Source organism: Solea senegalensis, linkage group LG11 (assembly GCF_019176455.1).
Source record: "Solea senegalensis isolate Sse05_10M linkage group LG11, IFAPA_SoseM_1, whole genome shotgun sequence".
In the NCBI taxonomy this organism is placed as follows: Eukaryota; Metazoa; Chordata; class Actinopteri; order Pleuronectiformes; family Soleidae; genus Solea; species Solea senegalensis.
Window position 1 is genome coordinate 23,738,980 of NC_058031.1, and position 27,956 is coordinate 23,766,935.

The 27,956-nt window shown below is 41.3% G+C and overlaps 2 protein-coding genes across 5 annotated transcripts; both read right to left on the reverse strand.

Moving 5' to 3' along the window:
- Nucleotides 1–515: 515 nt before the first annotated feature.
- LOC122777230 (minor histocompatibility antigen H13-like) lies at nt 516–13,053 on the reverse strand. 3 transcript variants are annotated; one of them, XM_044038315.1, is made up of 12 exons: nt 12,609–13,049; nt 10,657–10,692; nt 8,509–8,607; nt 8,321–8,403; nt 8,149–8,237; nt 7,645–7,730; nt 7,102–7,227; nt 6,959–7,016; nt 5,814–5,934; nt 5,632–5,734; nt 4,542–4,627; nt 516–3,160 (listed from the first exon to the last, which is right to left on the reverse strand). In XM_044038315.1, the coding sequence occupies exons 1-12, from the start codon at nt 12,834–12,836 to the stop codon at nt 3,088–3,090; spliced, it is 1,188 nt and encodes a 395-aa protein (XP_043894250.1). In that variant the 5' UTR covers nt 12,837–13,049; the 3' UTR covers nt 516–3,087. The 3 variants fall into 3 exon arrangements, with proteins under 3 accessions (XP_043894250.1, XP_043894251.1, XP_043894252.1); XM_044038316.1 differs by lacking the exon at nt 10,657–10,692 and having other exon boundaries at nt 12,609–13,046; XM_044038317.1 differs by lacking the exons at nt 516–3,160; nt 10,657–10,692 and adding an exon at nt 3,278–3,510 and having other exon boundaries at nt 12,609–13,053.
- Nucleotides 13,054–14,066: 1,013 nt separating this feature from the next.
- On the reverse strand, nt 14,067–27,596 carry LOC122777231 (deoxyribonuclease-1-like). Of its 2 annotated transcripts, XM_044038318.1 has the most exons (10): nt 27,499–27,596; nt 22,810–22,993; nt 22,269–22,357; nt 22,002–22,016; nt 17,168–17,254; nt 16,926–17,026; nt 16,721–16,833; nt 16,470–16,627; nt 15,108–15,204; nt 14,067–14,543 (listed from the first exon to the last, which is right to left on the reverse strand). In XM_044038318.1, the coding sequence occupies exons 2-10, from the start codon at nt 22,984–22,986 to the stop codon at nt 14,424–14,426; spliced, it is 957 nt and encodes a 318-aa protein (XP_043894253.1). In that variant the 5' UTR covers nt 22,987–22,993; nt 27,499–27,596; the 3' UTR covers nt 14,067–14,423. The 2 variants fall into 2 exon arrangements, with proteins under 2 accessions (XP_043894253.1, XP_043894254.1); XM_044038319.1 differs by lacking the exon at nt 22,002–22,016.
- Between the last annotated feature and the right edge of the window lie 360 nt (nt 27,597–27,956).

Genomic DNA, 27,956 nt, shown 5'->3' on the forward strand with positions numbered 1-27,956 from the left:
GTATGTTACAAGTGTTTTTATTTTCCAATAAAAGTGACTCTCATTATATTACATGTAATTTAGCAGACGCTTTTATCCAAAGCAACTTACAAGGGAATTGAGTACACATAATGAAATCTGGTTGTACATACTGTGAGTGAAACACCAGATCAGTGTTTGAATCCTATTATTAAACATTAAATATGAATAATTAATAGCATTATAAGATTTTCTCACATTTACACAAAGGATTTGTGTCATTCCTGTGTAAGGGGGGTGGAGTGGCGAAAGACATCATGGTCGCATGTTCGACTCCCCCCCCTGGCTGATTGTACTCAATTCCATTGTAAGTCGCTTTGGAGAAAAGCGTCTGCTAAATGACATGTGACGTAATGTAATGTAAAAAAATAAATGTGGAGTTACAGATCCTCTTTAGTTCTTTAAAATCACTGAGTAATGATCAGTTATTTCATTACAATCATGTGTATTCATTTAAGAACTCGGAGACAAAGAAGTGCCGTGACGGCGACGCCTGCTTCTCTATACGGTGATCGACCCACCAAAAACTTTATTGCAAATAAAATACAGTCGGAGCCGTGAGACGACGTCCTGCACAAACAACCAGAGAGAGAAAAAGAACATAATAATAATAAGAATAAGAATAATAATACAATGTTTTTAAACATGAGTTTCTGAGCTGAACATGAAAATAATGATGATCCTTAAGTTTTTATTTCTCATTATTTACATCAACATAGAAAAAGTCTCTGAATGAAGCATCAACGTCGTTTACGTCCAGAATCTTTATGTGAAAACTCGTAACATCCACACAGTCCTTTCTCAAAAAAACAACAAAAAATTAACAAAATTCTCCCTTTTTAATTCTCTTCTCGGATCCTTTACCAAGTTGCATTCTGGGACATTCTGTGCTTTTAAAAAGGTGCAGTGTGTGAAAAATAAAATAATTATCCTTCATAATGAAGTAATAAAATCACCAGATTGATTTTCCATATCCGCAGAATGAGCCGGAGTAGATTTTTGTGACAAACTTTTTTTTTATCTCGTCCGCAGTTACAGGACAAACACGGACACGTTTAATTATTTAAAACACTAAGTGAAAAACTTAAGGGTTAACCGTTTTATCATGGGTTAAAGCTGCAGTCGGCAAGATTTCTCTCACACAGATAAAGCTCATCTGAGAGAGAACTGGACTCCTCCTCCTCTGGATCTCTGACCAATCACAGGACAGTTCAGAGAGAGAGAGAGAGAGAGCCTCCTACTGGCTGTAAACAGCTGTTTCAGTAAAAAAGGTCAACAACACAACACGTGTGATAACCAACAACACTGCAAAGAAACAAAAACTAATACGATTCTGAATGTGTCAGAGTGGGCGGAGCCTATCAGATTTCCTCAGCTTGTGTGTTGTACGTGCTCGTCTGGTGGGTGGAGCTTAGAAAAGAGGGAGAGAGCTGCAATTTCAATCGACACGGGTCATTAAAAATGTTACGTGTGAAAAGTCTTGAAAAACATAAGATCGGGAAAATGTCGGACGACAGAAAATCGTGTTTCAGATCAACGGAAAATCAAGTTGTAATGTCGCGGACAGACACGATGAAAAACGGACGCCTCCTCCAGCTGATGATGTCACAAGGCCCCGCCACCCTCAGAGCAGCAAGAGGCAAGGCTCCTCCTCCTACTCTGCTGCGCTCACAGGCGCTAACATTCTGAAAGTTTAGGAAATTAAGTGGGCGGAGCTTTAGAAAGAAAAAAGCCTTGTTTCTGCAAAAAAAAGTAAACTAATGGCAAATTCTAAGGTTTAAAGTTACTTTAAGTAAAAATTTGTTAAAGAATTTCTTTGCTTGTTTAACTTTCATCTTAAATTCCTTGTTTTAAGGAAAATTAAGTCTGAAAGTAGCAGTATTTTAAATCGACTAAAGAATACTTGGCTGGTTTTATTTATTTATTTATTTTTACAGTGCAGCACTGAACGTCGATGGCGTTTATTTCATTTACGAAACTTTTAGCTGCTCATGAAGTTTTTCTTTGTGCTTCAGACAAATTGGTGGCGACGACATCGAGGAAACAGAAAAGTCGCTATGAATCTTAAAAACTACGATAAATAATTTGGGTTTTTTTTTTCCGTTCAATTTCATCAAACATATCCATCTGCCACTAAAAACAAACATTTTATGATTTGGAAACCTAAGGGGGCAGAGCTTTAGCACACAAAGGTTTATTTTCAATTAAGTAAAAACGAGTCGCATTTCTGGGAAAAATAATCTCGGCAAATACAAGAAAAAAGAAACAAGGCCAGAGGCCCATGTTATCGCCACCTGCTGGTGAGGAGTGGAACACAGTTTATCCACTCAGACGGATGTTTCTTTCCCGAAATCACACCTCAGTGTTTGTAATCGATTGCCAACTCTGGTGCATTCAAGAAACTTGGTAAATTTCAGATATTTGCTGCTGCCACCATGTGGGAAAAGATGCACCACAAATGATCTCAGAGTAGAGAGATATTCTTTTACAGAATGCAGTAACTGATAAAAACCATATTCTTTCAGTTTTGTACCTTTTTTTAATATTCCGATAATATTGAGAAAACGTCCGAGTGTGCGGTTTATTTCTCAGGATTCACACAAGTGAACACCATTTCTACACATTTAAAATAAAAAAATGAACAAAAGGAAAAAGAAAATGCACAGAATTAAAATTATACTGGATTTTTCATCTTAAAATTCTGGCCTTAAACACGAGAAAAGTGACGCAACACAAATGATGACGACGACGATGATGATGATGATGCTGATGGTGAACAGTTTGTTTCACCTCAATCTTGCAGAAACGACGTGGTGACACGAGCGTGAGGCGAGGGGCGTTCAGCCAGATGGTTAACGACAGCCGTTACCACGGAGACCAGCGGCTGCTCCCGCTGCTTCAAAGACAAAAAATACACTAGCAACACAAGCTTCGTTTCCCTCGACGACAGACAGACACAGCTGGAGCGGCGAGACAGGGAGGAGGGCGGGGCTTCAGTGAAATGTGGTGGTGGCAGCAGGCTGGATGACGGTGGAGATGGGCGGAGCAGAGGGCGGGCAGCGATGAATGCTATTGGTCCTTCTTCTGCGATTCTGACCCCTCGTCTTTGGCCTCCTCCTCCTCAGGTGGTGTCTCCTCGTACCTGCAGGGAGAAGAGGAGGGGGGAGAGTCAGAGTGATGTCATTATGTAGAATAATCTAAATCTAAACGGATGATGTCATATGTTCTGATGACACAAACATGATGATGTCATCAGCTGGTGAAACAGGCTCTTTACCTGCCCAGGTGAGACTAGAAGACTAGGGAGAGTAAACAGAGGGGGGGCGGGGTTTCTACATGGCAGTTGGCTGTAATCGGCGGCGGCAGGGGGAGGAGCCTGTTGTCATAGAGACGGCATCCATTGAGCTCGCCAAGCTGGCAGGTGAACCGCTGACTGTTGGGAAGGAAGTGAGTCTAGGAGACGCGGGGAGGACTTCCTGTGCCGACTCATAGCTAACCATGACGAGGGGAGAGGAAGGAGGAAACAAGGAAAGGAAGGAAGGACAGGATATGCAGTTGACGAAAATTTTAAATAAAAAAAGAAGAAAAGAGGATCAGACGGAAAAGAAAAAAGGGAAAACATAAGAAAAGAGAGAAAGAGAAAAAGTTACGTTTTTATCTTAAGTTAAAAACTAAGATGTGAGAAAATGGAGGAGGAAAGATGGAGGTGTGGGAGGAGCTAAAGGGGACGCAAGCAGCTGTCAATCAATGATGTCGCAGGGCAAGGAGACGATAGAAAAATGGACATGATCAGTTATCTTTACACAAATTAACGTTCTCTCCAAAACCAAACCCCACAGAGAAAATCAGTAATTTACAGGAGCTGCTGGTCTACCGCTGCCTCGTGTGGTCACTTTGTGTCACTTAAATAGTCTGAACGAAAACTTTCATATGACAAAAATGTACTAATTTGAACTTAGTGATGGAGGCAGCAGTGGATCAACAGCTCCTGTGTGTGTGATGTTGAAATCACTGACTTTCTCTATGAGGTTTGTGTGGGAGAGTGAGTGGTTTACAAACTTCAGTTTCCAGGTGGAAAAGTCTGTGTAACAGTGAGATAAAGACGTGAACACGTGACGTAGACATCGTAGACTTAAACTGACGTAAATTTAAATCAGCTGCATCTTTGGTTAAGAGGCTATATCTGTTTTTCTTCATGTAAGACTTCCCGTGTCGTGTGCGTCTCTTCGGTCCATCAGCAGGGGGCGCTCACAGCACAGCCAGGGCCCCACAACATGTGTCAGTGTACTTTTAATTTGAATTGGTTAATGAAACAAAACTTAATTGTATATATATATTTTATTTCAAACATATACAAATAAATCTGGTTCCCCTGATTCATGTGTGGGCCCCCAACCCAGTGTTTGGGAATCAATAAACCTGAACTGTCCCTTTAATTTACTGTAAAAACATAATTATCTCCACTGAAACTAGAATTTGATCATGTGACAGGGGGAGGGGGAGTGGTTGCCATGGTTACTGACCTGAACATCTCAGTGAGCTCTCCTTTGATCAGCGCGACGATGACAGGGAAGCCGATGCAGGCCGGGACCAGGTAGAGCAGAGCGGGCTGCAGGTCAAAGGTCAAACACAGTAAGACAAGTTAAAGGGGACATATTATGCAAAATCAACTTTTTAACCATTTTAATACTTATATTTGGGACTCTGGAGGCCCGACCAGTCGCCAAAGTGTGGAAAAAGAATACTCAGTCATGTTTTCGTGGTCCCCCTTAGTGTAAGTATAGGCGATAAAACACGCGATGTTGAATTCCCTGCGCTTATGACGGCAGCATGCGCATTTCACTGCGAATGTTACCGCCCCACCAGTAAGTTTACTTCGAGAGCTCCACCTTAGCTCCACCTTGTCCCTGCGAGAGTGCAGGCGAGGGAGGAAGAGCGGTATTATGTCAACGCGGAGGGACAAGTGTGCTGTTGGTGGCTGCACAGTGGAGCACAGTGTTTTACAGAGGATTTTATATATGAAGCTAATGTGCCGGATAAAGTCAGCAAACGTGTGTTCGCACCACTTCACATTAGACTGCGGCCGGCGGTCGCCGTATTTAGTCAGGGGACATATTTCACCGACGTACAAACACACACATTGTTAAGAGGTGGAGAGGTCTCCGGAGCACAGTCACCGGTCTGATACAGTAACATACAGCGGCAGTTTATGCAGCTTGCCGCGCGCCGCTGGCGATCAGCGGTGCTGTTCCTAAGTGTTTTTAACTGATTTACAGTTCGGCACTGTTCGGCTAGATCCTTATGTAGGACGTCTCTTCCTGTGACGGCACTCTCGCTGTTTTCTGGAAGAAGTGGGTGTGTGTTTGCCTGTGTCTCATTTGCATATAAAAGGGACCATGCACGAAAACCGAGCGTTCTGAAAGGGGCGGGTTTAGCAGGGTTATTGAACTGCTATGATGCTTCATCCTTATGGTATTTTGACCAAAGCATGTCACTGACATGTTCATTAGGACACCAGGGAACTATTTTAATGGGGGAACTAGGGTATAATATGTCCCCTTTAAAATATTCAGAAACACAGTGAGGCCACGCCCCCCCCGAGCAAGGACGTACCTGTGCGTGTTTGAAGGTGTGCATGACGAAGATGGTGAGGCCGAGTCCAAAGATGTAGGCGAGGAAACTGGAGTAGAAATATGTCCTGCTGTTCTTCTTCAGGCTGCAGGTGAACAAAAACTTCATTTAATAACCATGTAAACATAGACGTCACAGAACAGACAAGGGGCGGGGCTTATTACCTGACGTCAAAGCGCAGCAGCAGAGCGATGAAGATTCCAGGGATGACGATGTCACCGAGACCCAACATCGCAAAGTTATTGGCCTGAAGACCTTTCTCTAAAAGATCCTGAGGAAACACCACTACGCACACACACACGATGATCATTTGTGTTTTTTCATGCTACCTGTCCTGCGGCTAATGCTAAGCTAAATACTCTCATGTGGCTCATACTATGCCAACTACTCCCCTGGACCTGATGCAAAGCATACCACTCTCTTGTAGCTAATGCTATGCAATTTACATATCCTGCGCTATTGCGAAGCATTCTACTCTCCTGGACCAAATACTACACATGACACTCTCTTGCTAATGCTATGCTATCTACATATCCAGTGCTAATACTAAGCATACTACTATCCTGGACCTTATACTAAGCATACTACTCTCCTAGGGCAAATGCTAAGCTAATAACTACCTGGTGCTAATGCTAAGCATACTACTCTCCTGGGGCTAATTCAATGCTAAGCATACTGCTCTCCTGAGGCAAAAGCTAAGCTAACTACCATGTGTTGCCAGTGCTAAACAAACTACTCTCCCTAGGTCCATGCTAAGCTAACTACTATCTGTTGCCAATGCTAAGCATACTACTCCCCTGAGGCTAATGCGTAACAATTATCTGGTGCTAATGCTAAGCGTACTACTCTTCTAGGGCAAAGGCTAGGCTAATTACTCTCTGGGGGCTCATGCTAAGCTAACATCATCCTGGAGCTCATGCTCATCTACCTACTTGTCTGGGGCTAAACAAACTACTCTCTGGGGCTTATGCTAAGCTAGCAGCTGTCCTGGAGCTCTTTATTATAATTAACAAACGGAGTCGACAGGTGGCGCTGGTTTATGAATGGACTGTTGTATCAGAGCACTTATATCGTAGATTTTAGAGGCAGTCAGATATAATCCAATACTCGTTTTTTGACTGATATTGGAACAATGTCAATATCGGATCGAGACATCCCTAAATCTGCTGCTCTCACAGGGCTAATGCTAAGCTAATCACTCTCTTGAATCAACTCTGTATTAAATCTGACTGCAGTGGACATAAAAACATGTCGTAATAAAGACAGGAGGTAAATGTTTAATGTAAAAATGAAGTGCCTCTCCACTTACATTTGATCGGAGCCTCAAAGGACTTAGCAACCGTTACCATGACGTTGGTCCCGAACACCTGGGGGGCATTAAAGTCTTCATAAAGTCTTCTGAATTAATGAAGTATGTTTGTATTAATCAGTTATTACTATTGATCATCTCACCCAGAATACGTCGTAGACAAACAGTCCCCCCAGCAGGATGCAGCCGGTACTGACGTTGTTCAGGTGGAGCAGCTCAACGCCGTTCAGAGCAAACGCCAAACCAAACAGGTTATTGGCTATCCAGTGCTGTGACATCAAATACAGACGTGACGTCATCAAACACAGACGTGACGTCATCAAACACAGACGCAAATCTATTTCCACATGGTACTGTATATTTTAATAAATATTAATTAATAAATGAAGTTAAATATTTAAAATGTGAGAATGTGATAACAAAATATATGCATTTATTAAAAGTATTTCATATGTTCATTTATCAACACTGTAGGTGGTGGTAATGAGGCTTATGCACTTGGAGCTACCCGCCATTCAAACAATAGAACAAGGAAGTAGCTGCTGTTCCAATTAAAGAATCATACTTGTGTACCCTGTACAGTCGTACTTCTCAAGAACGCAAGTACATGCATACGTGAGTATTGAGTATGTGGTCGTCCCAGGTTTAGTGACATCATACAGTAAATGCGACGTGTGAGCGTTTACCTTCTTGAGCAGGTACCAGACTCCCACCACACTGCTGACCACTAAACAGATCAGGTTCTTGTTGTCAAACTCGTAGTTCACGATTTCTGCCGACAAACATCAGACAGACATGTTTTTATGTTAAAAACATTTAAAAAAAATACAACTTTATTATTTACCAAATTTCTCTCTGGTGGAGGAATATGCTTTAATCTCCTTTGACCGTGTCTTTCTAAGAATTCTCGAGGCTGATTTTTTGTACATTCATCGCATTTATTTGTGTCGTCGTCCTCTTGTAAAGTCCTGGAAAGTTGTCACATGGGGGTTCAATGACCTTGTGGTCGACTCTCTGCCCGCCACATGATCAGTTTTGTGAGTATTGATGACACACAGGCGATCGCAGCCGATCAGTGAGGTTCACGGAGGGAAAAGTGTGTGACGCAACATCAGTAAACACAAGTGAAACTCTGATTGACAGGACAAGGCGTGAGTGTTGTGTCGACCGTGAGGAGACGCGTGTCTCACCTTCTTTGGACTCTCCAGAGCCTTGAGTGAAGAGAAGCTGGAACTGTTTGTTTGGGAAAGAATCTGGAAAGATTCTGGAGATCAGAGGACTGAGACACAGACAGGGACAGACAGAGTGTCAGCATCAAACGTTTAAAGTGTCAACGCGACAAACGTCCAGTGTCCTCCTCACCTCATCGTGTGAGACAGAGCGAGGACGCCCAGGACGAAGAAGTAGACGGACAGCAGCAGGTTGATGTACTCTTGAGAAAACACCTGCAAGAGAGTCGCACATGTCCTCACATCAGGTCCTGAGGATGCATGGAGCCACTCCCCCTTTGTCCACCCCCCTGCAGAGCTGCTGAGGAAACCCCGCGTTACCTTAAAGAAGAGGTAGAGTCCGAACAGCGTGCAGCTGGCGATGATGGGAAACCTCGCCGCGTCTCTGCTGGTGATGGTTTCAGGCATGTCTGCTGCATTCTGGGAGAAAAACACAGAGACTCTCAGTGACGATGTGGATTAAGGCAATTAAATCAAATAATACAAACAGACAAAAACACACGAATATTAGTTAAATGAGTTCAATTATAAGCTGTATCAGCCAAACATCCAGCAGCTTGACCTTCATGTAAGTGAATGTTTCTACGAATTTAAAATGTCATATTGATATAATTATAAAAAAGAAAAGCATTTATTGGGTTGTTTTTTAAACTGTGGTTGTTGCTGCTTACTTTGAGTGAAAACATGTCTGCCAGCAGAAACAACACTCAGCTACTGGAATCTATGTCGACGTCTTCAGAGCGTGTTCACGTCTTTATCTCACTGTGAGACTTCACAACAGGAAACTGAAGTTTGTAAACCACTCACTCTCCCACACCAAACCCCATAGAGAAAATCAGTGATTTTAACATATTACATACACACACACACACACACGAGTTGTTGATCCACTGCTGCCTCCATCACTAAGTTCAAATGTCTTATTTTGTCACTTCTGCGTTTAAAATCCTACAATTGGGTTTACCTCAGTGACACAAAGTGACCACACGAGGCAGCAGCTCCTGTGTCCCTGCGAGTGCAAATCACTGATTTTCTCTATAAGGTTTGGCGTGGGAGAGTGAGTGGTTTATAAACATCTGTCCCAGTGAGATAAAGACGTGGACACGTTCTTAAAGATGTGACTGACACAGATCTTACGAGGTGAGCATCTGTCATAAAGATGATCATCACAAAAACAATCGACAGAAATTAAGTTTTAAACTCTTCAAATTAAGATTAAAAAACACAGGGAACCCGAGCAGCAAAAACAATGATGAAGAAGTAACAAACACCAAACATCAACATACATGAATCAATGTGACAAATGAAATGGGCTTCAGGACGATATTGTAGCATGAAACTCAACAACATCAAGACAAGAAACGACGAGATCAACGTTGTCTCCATGACGACAGACTGAAGATGACAACAGTGCTGCGTTCACATTCGCTCAGACTTCACCATCATTTACACGTGGACAACAACTTCGACACAAATCTGAAAATACACTGCTGTCAACGACAGGGGAGCCCTCTGGGCGGGGCCAAAGAGACGCCTCCATCTATATTCTCCTCCATCGAGTCTCCTGAGACTGAAACTGGGTCAGAGACGAGGAGATGAGGACAGAAGGAGAAGGAAGATTCCCTGACGACGAGCCGTGGATTAATTCAGACGTAAAAACATTTAGTTTCATTCACATCAACAAAATGAAAAAGATAAGAATTAGACACCAAACATATGCAGACGACGATGAACAACACATAGCAGCAAAGACCTGACGGGGGGTGTCGCCGATTCTCTGACGGACAACCACCACAAATTTAACCCCGAAGTTTCCTAATGTGAACTTTGACCCAAGCGACGTCTTTGTTTACAGAAATTAGAGTTACTTCTATTTAACGTTTCAGTTCACGTTTAGTTGATTTGAGCAAAGTTTTAGTAGACTCTTCACAACCTTTTGCCGTTTGCTAATTTTTGGCGAGCCTTGACCTAACATTGACAGTCAAAGTTAGGTCAAGGCCAGCCAAAAATTTGCTAAATCTAAGCTATTTTGGCTTAGCTTCTGACTACCTTTCACCAAGTTTTAGCTGAATATCAAACATTGAATGTATTTTCCAACTTTTAGTTAGCGCTCGGCTAAATTTTAGCTAACAGTCAACTGGTAAACTTTTAAATCACTAACGTTTGGCAATCTTTAGCTAACGTTTAGCGAGCTCTTTGCTAACTTTTAGCGAGCGGTCGGATTAAAAAATTAACTTGTCAACTGGCAAACTTTAAGAGATGTTTTGTCATTTTTGACAAACGTTCGCTACATTTATATAATAAATAATATATATAAAGTTTCTGTCCATTGCTACGATTAGCTGTCCCCTCCGTTGTTAACGTTCTAAAATGTTAGTGTTGGCAGCCATGTTTTCATTGAGCGTGAGCTACAGATGTTTTGTTAGCATCAGTGCAGTAACAGCGTGTGTGTGTCACTCTCATACTCACGCAGAAACCAGAACCGCTACCATTCTCTCCCAGCTCCTACAGACACACAAACGGACGGACGGAGAGGACAGACATGCCGGCAGACAGACAGATGAGCAGACAGACAGGAGAGACAGAGAGAGACGATCAGAACTCAGAGAGGACACAGCGTCTTAGATCTCAGGTTTCTATGGCGACCATGTTGTACAGCAAAGATGGTCGACTTAGGAGAGAGAGGAAGTAAGACATGCAGAGGCGTTCAGGAGCTGGAGTCAAACCTAGGAAATCACAGTTACCACCTGACAGAACCAGAGTATTTGATGAATCAATGGATTATAAAAACGATACAAAAAAGTTTTAACATTTATAAAACCAAATCTTTCTACTGCAACTGTGATGACCTCATTTGACATTGCATCTATACATATCTATCTATCTATACATACATACATACATACATATATATATATACACACACACACATCTATCTATCTATCTATCTATCTATCTATCTATCTATATATCTATATATATATATATATACACACACACACACACACACACACATATATATACATACATACATATATACACACAAAAAGTTGTAAAAAGTTACATAGAGTTTAAGGGAGTTTCTGAGAACAGAATTCAACAGTGTTTTTAAAAACACAGCAGCTGTTGCTGCAGAGGATGTGGGAGGTTTTTTAGGGTTTTTTAAACTGTCACCTAAAGGCAACTGCGCATGTCTGAAACACACACACACACACACACACACACACACTTGTAAAAAATGTGCAAATAACTGAATATTGTACACGTGTCTCTCTCTTTCATTTAAATTCCTTCATCTACTCTTCACACCTCTACCTCTTTATTATTATTTATATTATGGTCACTTCAGGCGTGACCCTGTGACGTAGCGAGCTCCGTCAGGTTAACGTCCATCAGCAGGTAAACAACACAGACACACGATTGTAAACAAACATCTGTCAACACAAGAGAACCCACTTGTCGACACAAGAACACGTTGCGGTTATCACAACCACAATGAGCAAGGTTTGCAATATTATTGTTCTTTAAATGTATATTCTTACACCCAAGCGAGCCTTTAGTTACATTCAGTCGTTTCACAGGCCTTTCAGAAAGTGTGTGTAAATAAAGATTTATCAGGTCAACATCAGCGCTTGTCAAACTCTGGAAATGATGTTCTCAAATGTCTGAAAAGTAATTCAGTTTGAATGATTTATTTGTTTTATGGAGCAAAGAAACAAGCAAATATTCACATTTAAGAAGCTGAAAAATCACACAAACTGGTTTAAATTATAAGAGGAAAAAACACTCAAACTGATGAACGATAAATCAAATAATCGTCACTGCAAAGTTATTACAAAACTTTACGAACATTGAATAAAACTCATGTTATACACATTTCTCACATGATCAAACTATATTAAAATAAAGTTATTTGGCATTCCCAAATAAACCACTAGGTCTGTATGTTGGTTAACTACAGTCTATTTTCAACGTCACGCCACGGTTTTCTTCTCGATGCGGGAAATTCACCACGTTTGATTTTTAATCAGAATAATATCGTATATTTGCTCCATCGCCACGTCAGACAAATAAACGCCTCTGATTTGTAAAACCACCAGAACACATACGTAGCAACAGGTTTTTAAAAGCGAATTCGCTTCTTTGAAAATAATGAAAACATTCGTAACATCTGTTGGTTTTCAAACAGACAACTGTGCGTTTTTATGTTTTTAAACATTAATCTGACATCGGTGCAGACTTAGTTAATAATATACTTCGTCTTTGAAGCTCATTGACTGTCGGAAATCTTATTTCAGACTATTTTAAAACCGCTAAACTAGCTGTTTGCTAACTGTTGGAGGCGGAAGCACGCGGCAGCCGGGCTGCGGTGAAACCGCTAAACCGCCGCTCTGCGCCGCGCCGCTTCCACGGAAGCTCACCTTAGATTTGGAGCAGTCGACGGAGCGCAAGGCTCCGAAGAAGATGGGCAGCAGCGCCATGAACACCAGGCTGCCGTACGCCAGAGCCGTGCCCTCTGGTGTGGCCACGAATTTAGCCGTGGCGTTGAGCACCTCGGTGCCGTTCGAGTCTGTGGTGTTCAGGGCGTCCAAGATCGCGGCGGCGGCGGCCTCCGAGGCCGAGGCCGGGGCTGGTTCTGCCTCAGACATGGTTCTTCAGAAACGGGCTGGTGTAGCTGACAGACGCGCGCGTGTGTGTGGAGGAGGCAGAGACAGAGAGTGGCGTGATTCTCATTCATCCACACCGGTAACGGTCCTGTGACTGACGCTGACGCGCTGCTGCTGCTACCGCTCAGGCGGTAAGGCCACGTTTCCTAAAGCAGCGAGCACAGAGGCAGACATGAGACAGGAGGTGTCACTCCGCTGCTGTATCCAGGAACCAAACACATCACTGACGAGTCCGCAGCATCTTCACAGAGGAAACTACACTATTACGTCATCACCCACTTGCTGAGCTTTTGTTTTGTTTAGGAACACACAGTTTTGTATTAAATAAAAGTGATACTTGATTAAGTACTTATGTTACTAAAAAATGACTTTGGTAGAAGTTAAAGTCACTTTTTATAATATTAGAAAAAGTCTTGTTTATGACATTTACTGGGTTAGGGTACGTTTTTAGAAGTAAAACTATTTTAAAAGTGAATCAGAATTGAGTGGTGCAGTGAGTTATCATTCAACTTGAAGGTTCTAGGTTAGATTCCGAGCTCCACTTGTCTACATGCTCGGTTTTTTTACAAGTTCAGGGGGCCATTTCCTGTTGAGGGATTCTGCTAAATGCTATGATAACAAGGCAATCAGAGATGGCAGACTTCACCCCATTCACGTAACAAACCTCTTTCTGCCTGTACGTGTAACAGACTCGTGTTGTGGCGTAACAGAGCGCCTGACTCCAGATCAGCAGGATGCGTGTTCAGATCAGTCATCAGGGTCTCAATTCTAACAAGCCTCTGTCGCACAGACAAACAGTGAAGTAATGCTGCTTAAAAATGACACACTGTGCTTTAAATTATGAAAACCCTGACCCTGTTTATCAGGATATCAGGAAGCTACGCTCAGCGCGAGACATCTTCACTGACATAGACGATCTGTGCTATGAGGAAGTAGCGCTTCATTTTTTACTCGCCGACAGAAAAAAAAAATGCAAATGTTGCTGCAGCAGAAGCAGCAGCGCCCCCAGAGGATGAGCATAGTACTGACGTTCTACTGAAGTACAAAGAAATATGACTAAAATAACTAAAGTATTACAAAAAATCAGGGTTTTTTTTACACATATTTAAATAGTAAAGCTTTTATTCATGGTTCTGTGTGTTTATGGTTGAATATTTTCTGCAGCGGGAGCTCAGACGTGCGCATGTTTCAAACGCAAACAAAAAATAACAATTTGAATACAGAAAACTTTATTGATTATTAAAAACAGTCATTTCTCAAATATTTACATCAGATTCTGTACAGAGACAAAAACAGAATGAGGAGGAATATAAAATAAAATAATGTTTGTTATAAAAACAAATCAAATTTACCTAAGAAATAATAACAATAATAATCCAGACACGTTTAAATCTTCATTCATTCATTCATCAGGTCACACAGCGTGAAGAACCACGTCATTGTCAGAGTTTTAAATGATTCTGTCGCCATGACAGTTCAACGAGACGACGTCAGAGATCGTAAAAAAACATCTCAGTGACCACGTGACTCATGTGAAACACTGGTCACTTGACCTTCACGACACATCGCTCACAGAGACCGGAGGAGCTGGACGACGCCGAGGAGGAACAGCAGGGGCGTGGCCTGAAGGAGGAGGGCGGAGCTCTTCAGTCTCACCTCCACAGGTAAGTTGTCACTCATCTTCCGCACCTGGAAGTCAGAGTTTGTTTATATTAAAGGGATAGTTCACTTTTTTAAATGCTGAGTGCCTGCATAAAAACATGGCTGCCAGAGGAGACATGAGCAAAAACTGAATTTAGCCATTTATAATAAAGTCTACGATATCTAAAGAACATTTTCACATCTTTATCTCACTGTTAGACAGACTTTTCAACAGGAAACTTAGGTTTGTAAACCACTCACTCTGCCATATCAAACCCCATAGAGAAAATCAGTGATTTTTACATCACAGCACACAGGAGTTGTTGATCCATTGCTGCCTCCATCACTAAGTTCAAATGTCTTATTTTAAAACCTTCAGATTGACCTCAGTGACACAAAGTGACCACACAAGGCAGCAGAGGACCAGCAGCTCCTGTGTCCCTGCGAGCTAAAATCACTGATTTTCTCTATGGACTTTGGTGTGGGAGAGTGAGTGGTTTACAAACTTCAGTTTCCTGTTGAAAAGTCTGTCTCACAGTGAGATAAAGACGTGAACATGTGGCGTAGAAATCGTAGACTGTGTCAGGTGTCGCGTCAGACAGGTAAACAAACCCTTTTCCTTTGGATCTTGAGCTCTCTTCCGATGTTGAAGACCTTAGCGGAGTACGGAACGACCGCCTTCAGGAACACCCTCCCATGAACCACGATCCTGATACACGCACGCACACGCGCACACACACACACACACACACTAATATTTTAAAAGCTGAAAAATCATACAAACTTGGTTTGAATTATTTACAAAAAAGGTGACAGTTATTTTAGTCATCGTTGGATTATTTAAGCCCTAAAACTATTTTCCTCTGAATATTTTTAATATTCCACATTTACCCTCTCTCTGTCTGTGTCGCTCAGTCTCACACACACATTCTTGTACAGCATAAAGGGGACATATTATACCCTATTTCCCCCATTAAAATAGTTCCCTGGTGTCCTTTGGTCAAAATACCATAAGGATGAAGCATCATAGTAGTTCAATAACCCTGCTAAACCCACCCCTTTCAGAACGCTCGGTTTTTGTGCATGGTCCCTTTATATGCAAATGAGACACAGGCAAACACACGCCCACTTCTTCCAGGGGGTTTCTGATTTGTCCTCTTTACAGCACTCACTCACTCAGCTCCATTTCTCTCCCCCTCCCTCCACTAGTTCTCTGACAATATCAACATGGCTGCGTGCGCAGAAAACAGCGAGAGTGCCGTCACAGGAAGAGACGTCCTACATAAGGATCGAGCCGAACAGTGCCGAACTGTAAATCAGTTAAAAACACTTAAGGACAGCACCGCTGATCGCTGCATAAACTGCTGCTGTATGTGACTGTATCAGACTGAGTCTGTGCTTCGGTCATGGAGGACGTACTGAACAAATATGTTTAATTAGGACGTGTCAGAATGGTCAGTTATGAGCTCTATGTGACCTTTTCTTAACAATGTGTGTGTTTGTACGTCGGTGAAATACGTTTGCTGACTAAATACAGCGACCGCTGGTCGCAGTCTGATGTGAAGTGGTGCGAACACATGTTTGCTGACTTTATCCGGCACATTAGCTTCATATATAAAATCCTCTGTAAAACACTGTGCTCCACTGTGCAGCCACCAACAGCACACTTGTCCCTCCGCGTTGACATAATACCGCTCTTCCTCCCTCGCCTGCACTCTCGCAGGGACAAGGTGGAGCTAAGGTGGAGCTGTCGAAGTAAACTTACTGGTGGGGCGGTAACATTTGAGGTGAAATGCGCATGCTGCCGTCATGAGCAGATTTTAAAAAAAGAGTTTTTCTCAAACGCTGTAATACTCACGCCAGGACTGTGTGTGGTGCTGTAGCTTCATTTGAAGTACACACACACACACACACACACACACACACACACACACACACACACACACACACACACACACACACACACACACACACCTGTCAAAGGGACAGCTGGTGTCCTCACGGACGGTCGTGTCCACTTTGTCTCCGATCAGCCACGAGAACGAGGTGTTAGCGAAGAGTTTGATGTTTTTCTTGTCGGTCTTCTTCATGTACGCACAACCAGCGTGGAAATCTCCCAGGAACATCACATTCTACACACACACACACACACATACATCTTCACATGATGCTCACTACAGTGATTATGTGTATCTCTGTGTGTGTGTCTGTGTGTGTGTCCGCACCAAGTTGTCCCACAGCTTGGTCACCGTCTCAAAGACGTCGTACAGTTGGTTCATCTCCTGAACGGCCTGAGCTGGATCAGAGTGAAGAGGAACCAGAACAAACTTGTTGACTCCTGCAGAGGAAACGAGGGAGGAAGAGGAGTGAAGGAGTGAAGGAGGGAGGTAGAGGAGGAGATGATGATGAAGATGAAGTGTCTCCACTTACTGGTTTTCATGCTCTGGAAGTGAACGGCGAACGGTGCCCTGGTGAAAACTTGTGGTTTGCTCTCGTACTGATGTTGACCAATCACACTCGCCGTCTGTTCTCTGATTGGACGAAAGGAAAAGATGTGATAATGAAGATGGAGAAGAAGATAGTTCTGTCCTCTGTGAGTGAACGTCTGACCGTCTCAGCTGCGGGTGAGCGACTGAACGTCTCACCTGTAGATGAATGTGTGAACGTCTCACCTGTAGATGAAGACGTACTTCTGCATGTCAGTGGCAGATTTCCCCAGAGGTTTACTGGACACAGACTTGTAGACAAATCCGTCGTACCTCAACACAAACACAGAGAAACACTGTTACTACAGCACAAACACAGAGAAACACTGTTACTACAACACAAACACAGAAACACTGTTACTACAGCACAAACACAGAGAAACACTGTTACTACTACAAACACAGAGAAACACTGTTACTACAACACTGGAACACACAAACACAACAAAAGAGAGAAACACTGTTACTACAGCACAAACACAGAAAACACAGACACAGAGAAACACTGTTACTACAACACAGACACAGATAAACACTGTTACTACAAAACAACCACAGAGAAACACTGTTACTACAACATAAACACAGAGAAACACTAACACACACAGAGAAACACTGTTACTACAACACAAACACACTGTTACTACAGCACAGTTCACTGTTACACAACATAAACACAGAAACACTGTTACTACACAAAACACAAGAAACACTGTTACTACTACACAAACACAGAGAAACACTGTTACTAAACACAACACAGAGAAACACTGTTACTACAACACCGACACTAAACACTGTTACTACAGCACAAACACAGAGAAACACTGTTACTACAACAAACACAGAGAACACTGTTACTACAGCACAAAACACAGAGAAACACTGTTACTACACACAAACACAGAGAAACACTGTTACTAGAACACAAACACAGAGAAACACTACATTACACAACACACACAGATAAACACTGTTACTACAACACAGAAACACACAGAGAAACACTGTTACTACACAAACACAGAGAACACTGTTACTACAGCACAAACACAGAGAAACACTGTTACTACTACACACAAACACAGAGAAACACTGTTACTACACAAAACACAGAGAAACACTAAACACAGAGAAACACTACTACACAAACACAGAGAAACACTGTTACTACAACACAAGAGAAACACAGAGAAACACTGTTACTACAGCACTGTTACTAACACAGAGAAACACTGTTACTACTACACAACACACAGAGAGACTAACACTGTTACTAGAACACAAACACAGAGAAACACTGTTACACAGAAACCACAAAACACAGAGAACACTGTTACTACAACAAACACAGAGAAACACTGTTACTACAGACACAACACACACAGAGAAACACTGTTACTACAGCACAAACACAGAGAAACACTGTTACTACTACAACAACACAGAGAAACACTGTTACTACAGCACAAAACACAGAGAAACACTGTTACAGCAAACACAGAGAAACACTGTTACTAGAACACAAGAGAACACCAGACACACACTGTTACTACAACACAAACACACTACAGCACAAACAAACACTGTTACTACAACACAAACACAAGAGAAACACTGTTACTACCACAAACAAAGAGAAACACACAGCATAAACACAGAGAAACACTGTTACTACAGCACAAACACAGAAACACTGTTACCACACAAACACAGAGAAACACTGTTACACACAAACACAGAGAATAACAACACAACACACAGAAACACAGAGAAACACTGTTACTACAGCACAAACACAGAGAAACACTGTTACTACAACACAAACACAGAGAAACACTGTTACTACAACACAAACACTAGACACAGAAAACACAGAAACAGAGAAACACTGTTACTGCAGCACAAACACAGAAACACTGTTACTACAGCACAACACAGAAACACTGTTACTACAAACAAACACAGAGAAACACTGTTACTACTAAAACAAACACACAGAAACACTGTTACTACAGCACAAACAAACTGTTACTACAACACAAACAGAAACACTGTTACAGCACAAACACAGAGAAACACTGGCTACAGCACAAAAACATAGAGAAACACTGAAAACACTGAAACACACAAACACAGAGAAACACTGTTACTACAACACAGAGAAACACAACACAAACACACAGAAACACTACAAGTGTACTTACACAAACACAAAACACAGAGAAACACTGTTACTACAGCACAAACACAGAGAAACACTGTTACTAAAACACCAACACAGAGAAACACTGTTACTACAGCACAAACACAGAGAAACACTGTTACTACAACACAAACACAAAACACTGTTACTACAACACAAACACAGAAAAACACTGTTACTACAACACAAACACACAGAAACACTGTTACTACAACACAAACACAGAAACACTGTTACTACAAGCATAAACACAGAGAAAACACTGTTACTACTACAACACAAACATGAGAAACACTGTTACTACAACACAAAACACAGAAACACTGTTACTAAAAACACAAAACACAAACAAACAGAGAACACACAAACACAGAAACACTGTTACTACAACATAAAACACAGAAAACACTGAGAACACACAAACACAGAAACACTGTTACTACAACACAAACACAGAGAAACACTGTTACTACACAAACACAGAGAAACACTACCACAGCACTGTTACTACAACACAAACACAGAAAACACTGTTACTACACACAGAAAACACTGTTACTACAACACAAAACACAGAGAAACACTGTTACTAAACACAGAAACACTGTTACTACAACACAAACACAGAGAAACACTGTTACTACAACATAAACACAGTGTTACTACAAAACACAGAGAAACACTGTTACTACAACATAAACACAGAGAAACACTGTTACTACAGCACAAACACAGAAAAACACAGAGAAACACTGTTACTACAGCACAAACACTACTACAACACAAACACAGAGACTAAGAAAACACAGAGAAACACTTACAACACAAACACAGAGAAACACTGTTACTACAACACAGAAAACACTGTTACTACAAAAACACAGAGAGTTACTACAACACAACACACAACACAAACGCAGAAACACTGTTACTAACACAAACACAGAAACACTGTTACTACAACACAAACACAGAGAAACACTGTTACTACAGCACAAACACAGAGAAACACTGTTACTACAACACAAACACAGAGAAACACTGTTACTACAGCACAAACACAGAGAAACACTGTTACTACAACATAAACACAGAGAAACACTGTTACTACAGCACAAACACTGAGAGAAACACTGTTACTACAACATAAACACAGAGAGAAACACTGTTACTACAGCACAAACACAGAGAAACACTGTTACTACAGCACAAACACAGAGAAACACTGTTACTACAACACAAACACAGAAACACTGTTACTACAGCACAAACACAGAGAAACACTGTTACTACAGCTCAACAGTGAGGTTTTATCTTCACCACGTTTGTTTGTTTGTCAATGAAACAATGAGATTTCCTCAAACTTTAGCATCAGACGCAGGAAACATTCAAATAGTTTTCAATTTACAAACTTAAAATTGACAATTAACTTGAAAGAATCATTAAAAAAACTGATTATACTATATTTGTTATTTATTACATACCACATTATTTTGTATATGAAGTGATAATACTAATAATAATAAATGTACTTTTACTAAAGTAGAGTTTAAAATGTGAACCCACCACTGTGGCAGTTGTCCGTTAGCCTCGTTAGCCTTGTTAGCTCTGCATCAGTTTAACCAGATTACCAAAACCACCAAAAATCAAATGTCAATCACATGCTGATCAGAGGTTTACACCAGAGTTCAGACAAAGAAAAGGTTCCCTTTTTGCAGAAAGCAGCTGGTTAATGTGTAACAGGAGGAGAAAAACCATCCACCACAGAAACTGAATCAATGATTCACTGACAAATCCAGAGGAAACATGAACAGAGAGGAAGCAATCACTTTATTAAACCAGATTAATCCAGATTATTGTGGTGTTTTCTCTTTATCTAAAACAGCAGCAACAGTGTGGAAAAGAGGCTTTGTTGTTGGATTAATTATTGATTCATTTTGTATTGGCAGCTATACTCCAGTATAAGTACACAAGAGTGATCCTGGAAATTCAGATCACATCTATATCTACATCTCTATATCATCTATCTCTACATCTCTATATCATCTATATATCATCTATCTCTACAGTATCTGTACATCTCTATATCATCTATATCTACATCTCTATATCATCTATCTCTACATCTCTGTAGAGTCTTTATTGATTGATCAGGACATTACTTGTATATAAAGTATTGATCACTTTACGACAGTAAATGTACAGAATTCATTTCACATTATTTTATAAAACAAACAAAGTCAAAAATGAATGTCTCATTTCTCTGTGTTTGTGCTCAAGCCAATCAGCATCGAGAACCCCATAGAGATAATCAGTGATTTTAACACTACACACACAGGAGTTGCCTCCATCTCTAAGTTCAAATGTCTTATTTTGACACTTCGGCATTCAAAATTACTTTTATTCATATTTACCTCAGTGACACTAAGTGACCACACGAGGCAGCAGTAGACCAGCAGCTCCTGTGTCCCTGTGAGCTAAAATCACAGGTTTTCTCTATGGGGTTTGGTGTGGGAGAGTGAGTGGTTTACAAACTTCAGTTTCCTGTTGGAAAAGTCTGTTCTTAAGATCAAACTGATTAGATTATTGTAGCCGGCACTCGGCAACAAATAAAAAACCACTTGTACTGTGTATATAAGTCACAGTGATTCAGAGTTTGTGTTGACTGACGGACTTGTTGATACTCGGTGAGTGACTCTCCCTAAAATAAAGTGTTACCTGTTAGACATCAGGATTAGTAGAGCGGGTGAATGAAGGTGATTGGCGGATGATTAATTCTGATTAGATAAAGTTTGACATTAAAGTCCACAGTACCTTTCAGATTCCATGCTGGAGGCAGACACAGACACATCATCATCACCATGTCCACGGGTGTGTGTTAACATCAACATTCTCATCATCTGCCACATGACACTGCGTCCACAATCTTTTTTAGTTTTAAGGGTATTTTCAGTCTGGATTTTGTCTGTTTTTCAAAATGACTGTGACCTTTAACCCCAGGATTTCTCGTTGCTTTTTTTTTTAAAGCTCCGCCCACTGCAGTAAAGAAAGTGAGTAGCGTCACTTGTTTGTTTTTTTTACCTGTTGATGGACTTCAGCAGAGCTTTAATCACTGAACCATCAGGATCAACAACGTCCTGCAGGAGACAGATGTCACAGCGATACACCACCTACCCACACACGCACAGACACACACACGCACGCACACGTCAATTCTACATGTATGTATTGAAATATTAAAGGCCTAGTTGAGTAAGTGCTGACTGCGCTGCCAGTGCCCCCTACTCACTCTCCCACACCAAACCCCACAGAGAAAATCAGTGATTTTAACATCACACACACAGGAGTTGTTGATCCACTGTTGCCTCCATCACTAAGTTCAAATGTCTTATTTTGTCACTTTGGCGTTTTAAAACCTTTGTTCAAATTCACCTCAGTGACAAAAAGTGACCACACGAGGCAGCAGAGGACCAGCAGCTCCTGTGTCCCTGTGAGCTAAAATCATGGTTTACAAACTTCAGTTTCCTGTTGGAAAAGTCTGCGATAAAGACGTGAACATGTGACGTGGATATCGTTGAGTTAAACTGATGTTGATTTTAGTGTGTGTGTGTGTGTGTGTTACCCGGGTCAGAGTGTTCATCATTCTGTAATCCTTAGCTTTTTCCTTGTTGAACTTTTGTATGTTGTACGAACAGATTCTGAACTCCGACGTTGTACTTTCACTTTTCGCGGGCGTGAGTGTGAGGAGAGAGAGGAGGAGGACGAGGAGGAGAGGAAGATGAGACGAGCGCCACCTCATGGCTGAACTGTGGAAACACCAGAGGAAACACAGTTACATCAAATCTGCTGTTAATCAGGAAACATCCTGGGATTTTACTGAATAAAAACAGTTTACGAAAGTCCATAGATTTGATTTGATTTAGTTAATATTTGTTTGTAACTCTAACCCTGTTTTTGTTAAAAAAACACCACCAGGTACCAGGTTCTATCACTGATGGAAGAGAAGAAGAAACACCTGCGCCGAGCTGGAACTGTGGATTTAACAGGGTCAGAAGTCAGACAACAGCGGTGAATGAGTGAGTGAGTGCAGGGGGAAGTGGTTAAACTGGTTATGACCGAGGATAAACGTGTTCAAACCTGCTCTGAAATCACACAGACAACTGGATACACACACACACACACACCCCTGTCCATGTTTAAAGTCACAATGTTACGACAACGACTGTATTTGTGACTTTGTTTTTTAAAGTTTAGTAAACATAAAGGGGCGGAGCCTTCTGTCATCATGTAATCTACCGTCATGTGGTTTTGTATCCGTGCATCGTCAGAAGATCCAGAAGAAACCGGTGAATTAATGTTACAAATGTTACCAAGTCACAAAAATAATATGTTACTGACGTTAAAAGAACCTGCATGACCATCATGTCCGTTACTAAGGTAACAAATAAGTGAGTTGTTTCTTCAGGTTTTGTTAGCAAATACAACTTCCACTATGGATTGAACATGTTTACAGTGTCTTTCAGAGGGATTTAAACGTAGTGATGACTGTAACATCGTCACTGAGCGTCAGCGTGGAAATGTTACGTCATAACAAGGAGGGTCTGTTATCATCAGCGTCAGTTTGTCCTTCTGTTAAAAGGTTTTTTGGTGGATCAGTCTGACGTGTACGTGATCACACAAGTATGTTTCCCATCCAATTTTGGTAAGAATTGACTCACTGATGACGTCACAAAACACGGTCAAACTTTCAAGAACGCCCAATCACTTACAATGGGCAAAACGGTAAATAAGCATCTTGATATCTCTGTCAAAACTCATCAGATTTGAATGAATGAATGAACGGTGTGTGTTTGCAGGATCACACTCTCTGAGACTGAGTTTCATCTGGATTTGGCATCAATGTAAATGTAACACTGTTCAGTCTCATTGAACAAGTTCAGATGTTTATGTTTCAGCAACTTGTCCCGTTGCTCCTCACCGGGTTAAACATGCGTCCAACATCATTTTCGTCAAACAGCTGATATGGACGTCCAGCAGTGATTCAGCTGTGTCTTTGTGTGTGTGTGTGTGTGTGTGTGTGTGTGTGTGTCGGGCCCTGGGGCCAGTGTGGGACCGGTTGAGCCACTTATATTCCAGACCTACGACACTCCTCTCTCTCTCTCTGCTCGCTCACACACACACACACACACAGTGTGACTAATGCACACGGGTAAACATAACTAACCTAACTATAACTATTAATACCAGGACAAACACGTAGAGTTTGTGCTGTGGTCAGTGATACTCCGCTCAGACTCACTGGATCAGATATTGGACAGATCTTTAAAAAAGAAGAAAAAGTAAATCCACCAAATTCAAAATGGCCGACTTCCTGTTGAGTTGAGGTCATGGTCCCAATGGACTTTTTGGCCGTTTCTCAATACTCAAGTAAACAAGTATGTACTTGCTTACTTGGGAAGTATATACTTGAGAAATACGCTGGGAGTATATACTTGAGAAGTACAGGAGTACACAAGGCTGTTTCTCAATACTCAAGTAAGCAAGTATGTATGTATTGTTCTGCTGTTTGAATGGTGGCTGGTGCTGCAGCCTCATTAGCGCCACCTATGGTGTTGATAAATGAACATATGAAATACTTTTAATAAATGCATATATATGTAGTTATTATTTTTACATTTTAAATATTTAACTTCATTTATTCATTTATTTCTATTAAAATATATAATACAAATAATACAATGTGGAAAATAGATATATTACAGCATTGTAGAGTAGTATATATACAGTATATGTATACATATATACTACTCCATAAATATATAATGTGTACAAATCTCTACATATCTAATATTTACATATAATATTTATATACAATGGCCGTGCGACTTTAATATAAATTTACATTCAAAGTTAAAAATTAAAAATAAATGAATAATATACAAACTTTCAAACTGTCAGGTCAAAACGTTTCCATTAAAAACAAAATAACACGTCAACAACAAATCTATGGATCACACCGAGCATCTAAAGACAGCGACGTCTGAGCCAGCGGATCATTTCATCAGGACAGGCCGAGGTCACGCTGCTCTGTGCCGGGCACATTGAGCGCCGAGCGTCCGCAGAGGCGGAGCTAATCACCGCCGACAAACGTCGCTGCCAAACTATAAATACGTCAGATCTTAATACATAAACCACATGTTTGAATTCTAAATGACTAATTTCTCGCTTCAAATGATGTTAAAACTTTGTTCTGGGACACAGAAAAATATTATATATCTGGGATACATGGCCATCCCAAGTACGCTTAAGTCACCTCCGATGCATACTTGGTAAAAATGGGCGGAGCGAGAACACTTCCCGGGTTTGAGAACCGTCCTCGCTGTTCGCTTACTTGAGAATTGGAACAGAACTGGGACTGAGGCTGATGACGTTTTCACAAGTACGGGAGTACGCACAAGTACGCACAAGTATGGATATTGAGAAACGGCCTCTGTTCGTCTTGTGCTGTGACAAGTTTACACCAGGTTTCTAGAGCTGTAAAGTCGATACGTTCTGGTTCGACTCAAATTCTGTCTCAAAGCCGACTTTTTGCTGTGTTCATTTCATACAGTTTTTGGTTAATTTGATTTCATCTGGAGGAATCTACCAAGTGCTAATGGGGGTGTTTTCAGAGCACCCCTGTTCCACAGATCGCAGCATGTCTTCAGAGAACACCCCCCTTGTTTTCAGTATTTTGGATTAGCCCAACCCACAGCTCGCCTGCAACAACGACAGCAATCTATTTGTGTCTCAGCCGTGAAGCGGAGCTCCTATGTTCAGTGTCTCCGTGTGAGGACATGAGACAAATCATCTAAATAATCCTCAACAGTTGATATCGCGCTGATATCAACGTAGTATAGTATATAGTATATTTTCAGAAATCATGTGCTATCATATTGATCAGATGCAAAACGCTTTCAGAGCCGCCAGCCCCGCCCCCCCCTCGACTAGTCGATTTTGAGTGGAAATTTCAGGGCTTCAGTCGACCAAGAATTTTTTTGGTTGATTACAGCCCTACAGGTTTCGTCAAAGTTGGTGTAACCTAACTTTGGCTCACACATCGGAGCGCTCTGACAATATCACATTCCCGCCACACCTGACCTCCGTGCCAAAGTTTCCAGTGTTTTTATGCACGTTAACACAGATGTGATGCACTTTGAGCACCTTTCATTTTATTGTAAAGTGCTGTAATGCATAAACACTGAATTTAAAATATCAGATATGGATGTAAACGAGTCGCTGTATTATAGAGGGTTGGGGGGTTGTTATTTTAAAAGTGCATACATGTTTCCTATATTTCCTGGACGTCGATAGAGAAATAAATACACCGCGTGGTCGCTGTGGAGTTGATAAAACGATTGATATAAATCTATTTTTAAAAAATAAAAAATGTCTGTCTCCCAAAGTGCTGTCAAAAATCATGCCACGCCAACAGGTGGCGATATAGCTGTAACTGTAAACCCTCGTTAGGCAATCTGAAGTCAAAGAATGTCACTGTTAGACAGACTTTTCCAACAGGAAACAGAAACTTGTAAACCACTCACTCTCCCACACCAAAGTCCAGAGAGAAAATCAGTGATTTTAGCTGGTGGAGCTGCTGCCTCGTGTGGTCACTTTGTGTCACTGTGAACGTGTTCTGAAGACATCGGATTTTATTCCACACGTCTTTTGTTAAGTGGTTAAAATCTGTCTTTTTGGTTTCACATCAGATTTCACATTCATAACTACAAGTGTCTGAGCGTGACTGCCCCCTGCAGGTTGATGATGATGATGATGACCTGATCCAAAAACTGATAATTCACATTCATCATGTTTGTGTGTCGACACACAAATGAGACGTGAGTCACTTCTGCCTGTCTGTGAATGTTGTCCCTCATAAAACCACACTTATTAAAAAAAAACATGAATAAAACGCTGTTACCAACGATCAAAACCATCTCATCACATCGAGAACGTTTGGCTGAAATTGTGTCAAAACCAACTTATTTAAAGTTTCCAGTAACAGAAAAACATGAGAGTTTGTTTCAGTGTTTCAATAAAAACAGGAACAAGGTTTATGAAGCATTCAGCAAGTACAGAGGAATTTTTTTAAAGGTATGTTAAGAAGAACAAAACACACACACCTTAATTTAGGCCACATGCTGACACACACACGCACACACTCAGGCAACAAACACCTTCCTCAAACTGGTTAACCACACACACACACACACACACACTGAGCAGCAGCTGGTTCTGTCCAGTCTCTGAGCAGAGTTCTGTTTTTTCTTACCTGTGCAGGTGAGCAGAACTAAGGTGAGGTCAGTGGAACCGAGTGTGTGTTCACTGCTCCTGCTGCAGGGTGGAGGCGCTCAACAACTGCAGATCTAAGCCCCGCCCACTTCACGACACCTTCCTGGTTCTGCTGTCAGGTTAACCACGCCCACTATTCATCACTACTGCTGCCTTCACTGCCCGTGGGAAAAAGAGAATGCAGGTGTACACATATAAATATGTATGTATATATATATAATTACGAATATCAAGATTTCACTGTGGTCACTTTGTGTCACAGGTCAATCTGAACTGAATTGCTGAATTAAGACAAAATAAGACATTTGAACTTAGTGATGGAGGCAGCAGTGGATCAACAACTCCTGTGTGTTGTGATGTTAAAATCACTGATTTTCTCTATGAGGTTTGGTGTGGGAGAGTGAGCGGTTTACAAACTTCAGTTTCCTGATGGAAAAG

Bases quoted from the DNA above. Each gene is read 5' to 3' on its own strand.
- LOC122777231 (XM_044038318.1), bottom strand. From the start codon at position 22,986: ATGAGGTGGCGCTCGTCTCATCTTCCTCTCCTCCTCGTCCTCCTCCTC. The intron at 22,358-22,809 runs GTAACACACACA...GTGTGTGGGTAG, and splicing joins TGATGAACACTCTGACCCGG to GTGGTGTATCGCTGTGACAT. The intron at 16,628-16,720 runs GTGCGGACACAC...GTGTGTGTGTAG, and splicing joins CCAAGCTGTGGGACAACTTG to AATGTGATGTTCCTGGGAGA.
- LOC122777230 (XM_044038317.1), bottom strand. From the start codon at position 12,836: ATGTCTGAGGCAGAACCAGCCCCGGCCTCGGCCTCGGAGGCCGCCGCC. The intron at 7,228-7,644 runs GTAAACGCTCAC...TTGATGTCACAG, and splicing joins TCTGGTACCTGCTCAAGAAG to CACTGGATAGCCAATAACCT. The intron at 7,017-7,101 runs GTGAGATGATCA...AATGCCCCCCAG, and splicing joins TTGTCTACGACGTATTCTGG to GTGTTCGGGACCAACGTCAT.